The sequence below is a fragment of the Saccostrea cucullata genome, unplaced genomic scaffold, assembly GCF_032062105.1.
Source record: "Saccostrea cucullata isolate Sc308-1 unplaced genomic scaffold, CSIRO_AGI_Scuc_v1 ctg261, whole genome shotgun sequence".
Taxonomy (NCBI): Eukaryota; Metazoa; Mollusca; class Bivalvia; order Ostreida; family Ostreidae; genus Saccostrea; species Saccostrea cuccullata.
The window spans coordinates 407,763-417,038 of record NW_026925910.1 but is presented as its reverse complement, the minus strand read 5'-3'; the positions used below and the strand labels follow the sequence as shown (position 1 = coordinate 417,038).

Here is a 9,276-nt window from a genome sequence, read left to right as displayed (position 1 = left end):
ACCCGATAGACCGGACGCATTTCATAGCGGTCCTGATTTCTTTCTTTATTAGTGTTCTTAAAAATTTCCAATTCAACATCTCTTTTTCCTTTGTTCTTATGACTTTTTAACTTTGTTCTTTGTCCTGAGGAAGGGACAGGGCGTCCCGAAAATTTGACAATTTTTATTGTTCGTGTCGTTGGTCATTTTTAGTGCTTTATATAAATTTCCATCCGTGACTTTGTATCTACTTGGTAGATCCGACATTTAGGATATACAGTGTTGTTGGTTTTTTAGTGCTTTATATATATATATATATATATATATATATATATATATATATATATATATATATATATATATATATATATATATATATATATATATATTCTTGGTTGTTTTTCATTTAAGACAATGAATCTCTTATTTAACGTTTTATTGGTAATCCGCGATTGATTTTTGTTATTGGGTTTTGTACAATGCGATTCTGAGGAAGCGATACTCGGCTTTATGATGATCCATAGCAATAAATTCAGATGTTGGACCAATTATCTGTTTATAACCTGTTGTGGTTTCCAGCACTTATGTTGAATGGTTTTTTTTACAAGGAAAATAGGTCTGCGGTTTTACTTTGGTCACGTTGTTTGGAAGTAAAGAACTTACATTTGATAGGACTGATTTAATACGTAAGCAATGACTAAATTTTATATACGTTTTAATCTGCGCCATTACATGAAATTGACCAAAGTTATAGCAATATATGTCACAATAAATACAGTATATCATGATAATAACTTATGAAAGCTTCATCTGTAAATACATTTTCTGGTAAAGTCTTTTTAACGATTAAAAAGTGTCACAAGGAAATATCAAACGTATCAGGCAGCTGCGAGTTGCAGTTTTAAAACCTAACTTTAATTCATAAAACATATTATATTGGCTATCCGAGAATATTATGAAAACATCCCCTTTCTATGTGTATGTGTCGTGAAGGTGTCCAAACGCTAATTGTTTTACCTTTAAAAATTGTTCTTATACAAATCTATGCGAAAAAAGTCCAACATATCTTATGTTTTGCTGAGCCGGGATAAAAAAAAATCGATGTTTGACCGCTGAGTGAGATGCTGGACCGGTCGATGAGATGTTGGACCTCTTACGTCATAGAAAGGGCGGAGCTTAATCTCATTTTCATTCGTTGGTGTTCAACAGTGAAGGACCTGAGGTAACAATTCACGGAAGACAGTACAAAATACATGTATGTAAAAAACAATAGCTGCAGAACTGTAGCTCTCTGCTTGAGAAAATTCGGACAGATAAAGCAGAGAGCTACAGATCCAAGCCTTGTAAAAACCTTCGATTTACGTCGACGATTTGTTGTCGCTTACTATGGGTTTTTTTCCGTGTATTTTTTTCTTTCCCCAGCCTTGATGATAATTTTAAATGGTATTTAATAATTAATCATTCATTCAACTTCTATTCCTGATCACTTACTTACCTCTTAACGCTAACAAATGGCTGTTTGTGTAAACTGACATTACAAACCTATATACAGGACTGTTTCGGACCGCTAAAAGGTAAATAAAGTATCAAGAATAAGAGTTAAATATTTGAATTATTATAGGATACCATTCTAAAAGCCAGAGAAAGCTTAAACTAAACGAAATAAATACCTAAAGTAGCGACAAAAAAATCGTCGGCGTAAATCGAAGGTTTTTACAAGGCTTGGATCTGTAGCTAGTAAAAAAAATGAAAATGAAAGGTATGAGAAAACATTTATTGACTAAGTTGTCGGCAGAATGCGCTTTGTCGATCCTCGAACCAAACTGTCTGCCTTCGGCCAAACGACCTCAGACCTTACCTTTGCACATGACGTTAGAGTAGATTTCAAACACGAAGTCAAAACTCCACTGTCCCTACGAGCTCAGAGCTATTATCACAAAATGTCCCTGTAAGCCATTTGCACCTTTATTCCCACTTCGATATAATAGACGTTATTTTGTGCAAATTCTCCTCAAATTATCACAATTGTTGGTTGCAGCGGCCATTGACGGACAAATGGGTGACAGCGGGGAAACACCACTCTCAACATGCTGAAAGAATTTTTTGAGAAGCCCACTGACTTAACCATTTTTGCTTGTGGGGCTATTCTTACATGTTTCAGTCAAAAGTTTTTGAAAGAACGTCCGGCATTATGTTGCCCGGGTATGTTTCTGGTTTTCCGTATATGGATCGGTTACAGTTTTGACTCTTTGGAGTTGGCATTGATTTGGAAAACCGGAATTATCCAGTTTTCTTCTGATGCGCGGACACTTCTCTTCTTTGTATGGATTGCAGTCTGTGTTTCTTTCATCGTCTCTATAACGTTTATTAACATGTGTTGTTGTAGGAATGAATTAAAGACGGTCTACCGACTGTGGATACTAGCAATCTTTAAGGTCACCTCTTGTTGTAACGCTTTATTTATTTTCACGGAAACTTACACTCGGCGGGATTCTGGGGAAATCGCTTTGCCTCTTCAGGTAATCATACTGTTGATATCTGTATGTGATATTATTCTCGGTCTTGCCGGCTTCATTTTAACTGCCAGACTTTGTCATAAACGGAATCACCATATCAAACCGCAGCAGCCGCCTCCATAGCAACGCCTCCTTAGCAACACGCTTGGAAATTATTGGATGGATGTACCACAGCACCTAAACTCAGTGTGCCACTCGATTGTATCGATAAATAGTTTTGGAAAAAGTATAATAAACATTTTTCAAATTTTGTCTTATCTTGTTTTGCATTTAGTAGATATAATTTTCCCGATGATGATAATGGACACATATCCGAGTTGATTCAGAAAGGTGACATTGTACATGTATGTTATTCAAATTCTTCAAGGTCGCAAAATAATGCAGCAAGCTGTAATGCTTTATTGAATATTCGTTTTCGAGTTACTGCAAAAAAATAAAAATTAAGTAAAGTTTTCACAAGAATTTCTGGATCTTAATTTAACCACAAATCTGCAAAACCCAGCTTTATATAAATATAATTAGGCAGAAAGTTCATTAATCAACTTGAAAATAAATAATTTATGCATTTACATGTTTTGGTCTTGCAAATCAGATGAAAACTAACAAGTTTACAACGTGGATGAAGTTTCCAGTCAAGTTGTCCTCAGATTTATAACATTCACAAAGGCCAAAAAAAAAAATTGAACCCGAGAGACCAGATTCAATAAAATTTTGCAAGACATCTTTTGAACAAAGATTTATAGAATAAGTTCCCAAATCTTTCACTTATGTGTAACAATTATTACACTGCTTAGTTATCGAAAAAATAGTTCTAGGAATCACAAAATGTTACTTTTACCTTTGCCTTACATTTTCAGATTTAGCACAAGTAGTGCACTTCAAGAAAAATACCAGATTTTTTAAGTTCACTAATTTATAATGTGCAAACGTAGGTCTAGAGAAAAGGCTTTTTAGCCAAGAAAATAACATTTACCTGAAAAAGTAATGTACTGAAATATATATTGTATATATATATTTATCATAACAGGTAACTACAATAAGGCAACCTTTTTCAGTAACAAGGTTGAGGTTAAACCAATCTTTAATATTATCACGAGGCAGAATGGGAAAATAAAATCTTTTCATAATGTTGACCTTCCATATTTATGGAACATGTTCATGACTTATAAAAATCCTTAAACATTTATTGTGTACAGTATGAAATAAAAAATCATCATCTTGAGATGGAACTGTCTAATCTATAATTAACCCACCTCCCCCGCTTAAATTGTCAACTAATTTTACATAGTACGAATGGTTCAATCTAAAAGAGATGCTTCGCGTAGACAATAAAAAAAAATCTTAACTGTATCATTAACAAATATTTTTTTGAAAATCTACATCAGGGCCATAAATCATGACTTAACTGACGAGAGCGATGGAAATATTGTATTTATCTATTCAACTTATAAATTTTCATATTAATTTTTGACGGAAGTAAAATTATACTAGAACATTGTTTTAAATTTGTTATTGTCGTTGTAATAGGTGTTTTATCTATGACTTTTTATCTGCCTGCAGGCTATCAACATCTGGGAGAGGATCCGATTTTATTACTTTTACTTGTCTTCTAACAAACTTATCCACCTATATTTTATGCACGTACAAACAACTCCTTAAAATTAAGTATTCATATGAAATTTGTCACCATTTTAAATACATTCTAGGTGTCATTTGCAGCGCTTAATGGTTAATTGTTCATGTAAAAATTTGAAATAACCAATTTTAGGTTCCAACAAATTATTTTTGTTTCTCGTTCATGTATTCTGTATTTACATGTAACTGTATTGCGGTTTGGGCAAGATATATAACGAGACCACGAATGATCAATTAGACAAAACCAATCTCTGCAAAATTGTTTATTGCTTTCATTAATGATGTCAATTCTAATTAGCAAAAGTGGTTAAGTAGTTATTCACTAAAGCTTCCGTTTCTTGTAAAAGGGAATATAAAACCCAAAGTTATGAAATCCTGAATGTTGTCGATTTTTATTGAGTGTCGCAAAAATCAGAAATTCGAAAAGTCAGGTACGGATTTGCTTTTGAAGTCTGAAAAATCGTGCCAGTTTGGTGGCAATGACTTGTCAAACGTTAGTCATTTTTGCGGTGATTATCGAAAAAGTTTGCAAAAACCTTCACTCTCTGGATTGTAAGGTAATACATGAGGTGAAAAAAATGCTTACCGGTGATTAAGGACAATATCAATCAAATATGAAAATGTTTTAAAAATGTGACCATTTATTGCACGTAGATAATTGATTTTATACTTTGCCCCATTAGATACACCTAATTTGCCATTTGAGAAATAGCGCCGAAAAAATTGCAAGTAATTGAAATTTCTGTACTCCGTGGTATTTCGTTTTGTTTCCAGTCGTTGCATTGTGATTTATTATACAATGTAATTGCACTTTCTCAAGAAATTAATAATATATTTATATATTTGTGAACGTGCAAAGTTATAACGATATCCTGTTGCATTAATTTCTAGTGAGAAATTTTCAGAAAAGGTCAACTATTTGATGTTTATCCTTAATGTTCGAATTTAGATTCCCCCTTGTCATGGCTGTGATTTTAGATTGAATTGAAAAAGTTAGTAGATTCGGACTAATAAGATAAATGATATGTTAATGCAGTATAAAACACGCTAAATAAAACTAAACATTTAATATTATTTGTATATATTAATATATCACAATTACACTGACCATGATTTTACATTTATTAAAGTAAATAATATTAACCTTGTAATGAAATACCAGAAACATATAAATGAGAAGAGAAAAAAACCCTCTTCTTCCAAAGAACCAATGAAATCGGTTTATTTAAATTTTGTTCTATTTTCATTTTTCTATTCTTTGTATTTTTATTTTTTCTTGTATTCTTTTTTTAAGTAAACGTTTATAATATTTCACAGAATAGATATATAATTTGTAACAGGTTCTCTTTTTTTTAATGTACAGATGCAAGCACGTAAAATACAAATTTCATCATTATGTGAAAAGAACAAGGTAATTTGCAATCTTTTCACCGTAAAACCTTTTGCACCATTTTTTTTGCATCTTGTGGTCTTTAAATGTTATTAATCCAAAAAGTCGTTGTCGAAAAATCCGAATTCAGAAGAAAAGATTTTCAAATCAAACTAATAACCGGCAGTTGACCAATAATTTCTGGAGTCAAGAATGTATAGAATTAAGACTATGAAGAATTTTCCAAATTTGTGCGAAACCTCATTTTTAGAATTAAAAGTCTTACAATCATTAAAGTTTTAAAACAAGTAATTGTCCATTTATGTTAATGCACATAAGTGTTTTAACTTTTATCCTGGCGAACATAACACTTTATCACAAGATACTTTATATGACACGTTGTAGAAAACCGTACTTGCATCAATCTGAGATTTAAAAGGCTTCATTTCAAATTCATTTGTCTCACTCGATTTTATAGGTACTTTGTGGTTCTATGACGAAGTTATAGCTGGCTTCATTTGCTTTACCAAAAGATGACGAAAATCAAATCAAGTCCTCCCATTTTCAAATAAATGTTTAAAAACAACATTCATCTGATCTAGCTTTGTGACCTTATTTACATGTACAAAAGAGAAACAAACATGGGGAACACTTTTTTTTAAATTTCCCAAAACTAAATGAATATTTCAGATTATCTGACCAGGTCAAAATCATATATTCCATACAATCAGCATATCATAATTTTTTTTTCGCGTGACAGCGCGCATCATTTATTCTGTTTCTGACAAGTTGACGGGTCTTGTATGCCCCGGTTGGCCTCTCTATGAATTTCAAATTGTACAATTGAGTCTTAGTGCCATTTACAGTTAAGATCGGAGGAGAACAGACGGATTCTAACGAGACAGGTAAGCTTTTTTTTCCCCGTCACCTAATCACTAATCGACTGAGTTTTTTTCTATTTTACTCTTTGGGAAAAAAAAATCTCATGAATAATTTGTTTATTATTTTCTTTTTTGACTTATTTAGTTTTTCATAAAACGATTTAATAAGGTTTTTAGCATTTATTTTTCTCTGGAAATTTTATGCTTTTTTTCTCCTATAACGATATCAAATGCATTTCAAACAAAATTCTGATTAGCTCTTTAAGAAGTTACTTTTAATTCACAAAAAGTTATGGAAGAAGATATAATTATGAAAGATATAAACATATAAATTGTTATTTAACACATTTTTGCTATTCTCATGCCAAAATTTTTCTATTAACATATTACGTTATGAAATTAAAAAACGAGTTTAAAGTCCTATCGTATGTTGTTTTCTTATTTATGAGAAACCCGAATTTCATTTAGACGTAATTACTCCGAAATTACACAAAAAATGACATCGTCTATCATTCTTATAACTCATTTGTTTTCCTGTCAAAGAATGGCAAATAGTTTTTCTCTTATGCAAATGGTCTAATTTGTATAATTTTTTTTATCTGTAGAAGGGAACTACTTCTTGAAAGACAATATGGAACATCTTACAACTAATTTAATTCTGCTAGCTGTAATAATTTCGTGTGTTTTCGCATTGGTACCAAAATCTAAAATGAAATGTGAATGTACGTGTTCTCCTACAAGTAATCCATCAAAGAAATATCTTGCTGTTGGAAATTTGGAGGCTTCTTTTAAACCCAAGACTGAAACTGTAATAAAAACAGAAACAATTCCTCCAAGTGTTCCACAGGAGTTACTAGATTCGCCATTCAGGAATGTGGACTCTTCTACAAAACAGGACTCAAAGAGTCCTATAAGCAAAACTATTAAAGAATCGGAAGCAGATTCCAAGTCTTTACCCATAAAACAGAAATTACCTATTGTAAAGAAGGTAGCTATACCACCGGTGCCACCTGTACCGCCCGTACTAAGTTACTCCTCTAATCCAGTGATAGAAAGCACGGTATCACCGACAACTGCGACGGTACGAACCGATTCTCCTAATGACCTAAGTGTAACTCCGTCTGCTTTTCGAAAGGCACAGAGGATGACGTTAAAAGAGTCAAACGAACCTCCAATAAACAAAGTTCTAAAAAGCCCGATAGATTCCCGGAAAATTAATCAGTTGACAAAATCAGAGGTTATTACACTCGATGATATCATTTTCGGTAAGGTGCCGTATGACTTTGGTTCTAGAGGTATTCAAAGAAAATTCTTGACTGAAACGAAAGAACTGGACGCTAAAACTAACACACCAAGCACACTGGATTACTCGAAAACAACTGTAAATAAAACCACTTCTGCGAAGACAATGATCACGGAAACAACAGCCTCAAAAACGCCTAAATCAACATCGGGTGCACCTGAAACGACTATCTTAGAAACTACAGTTACTGAAACCACGACCCCAGAAACAACAACCATCGAGGAAACTTCATCTACCACAAGCCTTCCGACTGAAATGTTATCATCAACAACACCAACAACAATAACAACTACATATGCGCCTACAACTATGCCGACGACAACCAAATCGAAATCTAATCGTGGACTTTTGCCACTTTTTAGAACAGCATACTCAAAAAAGCCAAAGAATCCAGAAACACCTAAGACGACAAACGCTCCAACTAGTCTGAATAGCAAACCTGAAACCAAAACAGTTACAACAATAAAAACAGTACCAACAACAACAACTCCATCAACCACAACTCAAAAGCCAACAACAACAACAAGAGCCCCTTCCTCCACTAGAAAACCGAGACCAACACTTCAAACTACACAAAGGCCTTCAACGAAAAAACAACAAACGGCTCCAAAGAAATCGACGTACAATGTACAACGTCCAAAACTTGACAACTCAGCTCAAAGTATTGTAAAGTCACTTATTTCTCAAAATCAAGTTAATCCATCGTATTCTTTTAGTGAATCTTTCAAAAGAAACACTATTAAAAACCTACTTGATGCTTTTAAACCAAATTACATGAAAAAAAGTCTATACACAGTAACGCCAAATCCACGACCAAAACAAGTCGAAGTCGTCCAACCCTACCGTCCTCCAGCAGCCGGACCTTCGAGGATGCAACTTCCTGTTAGTGAAATTCAGTTTGGGCATTTTGATGAGCGAGTAAGTCGAATCGCTCCAACATATCAAGTACACTCCCTGGGATCTCTGTCTAGTATGCGCGGACAGCCACCTCCTAGTCAACAAGTTGCTGTTGTGAACTCTCAAAATTCTCCACAGCAAGTCGTCTATCAAGACCGAGTACAAAGTAGTCCGGAACGAATGAACTGGAATCCAGTTCAAGAGGCCAAAAAATGGGGAGAACCTGTTCAAGAGGCCAAAAAATGGGGAGAACCCCCAAACTGGGCACTTTCACAACAACAGGTACAGCAGTCACCGTTACAACAACAACAACTAGCCTGGAACTCACAGAACCGACAATCATGGAACTCACAACAACTTCAACAACAACAACAAAGAAACCTTGAACCACAGAAACAGAGTTTTCCTTCGCCTGGTTTCGCAATCGCAGGAGAGACTCCGCAAGTACCACAAAAAATAAATCCTCCCTTCCCAGGCTTACAATTACCTCCTAAAAGTCAAAGCCCTATCGACTTCCGTGTGCATTAATCAATGTTAATAATTTATCAACATTAGTGTTGGTGCTTTAATCACTATTTATGGACTATTGGTTTTGTGAGGAGCTGTGATTGTGTTATTTGTATGAATTCAATAATTTTGTTATTTTTATTTATTATTTTTATCTTATTTCAATTAAACATCCTTTTTATACTCTTA

At 33.7% G+C, this 9,276-nt stretch overlaps 1 protein-coding gene across 1 annotated transcript; it reads left to right on the top strand.

Annotated features, from left to right (window-relative positions):
- The first annotated feature begins 6,346 nt into the window (after positions 1-6,346).
- LOC134270016 (uncharacterized) lies at positions 6,347-9,276 on the top strand. The gene is made up of 2 exons (XM_062752186.1): positions 6,347-6,404; positions 6,986-9,276. Exon 2 carries the CDS (start codon positions 7,012-7,014, stop codon positions 9,106-9,108), a length of 2,097 nt encoding a protein of 698 aa, XP_062608170.1. The 5' UTR covers positions 6,347-6,404; positions 6,986-7,011; the 3' UTR covers positions 9,109-9,276.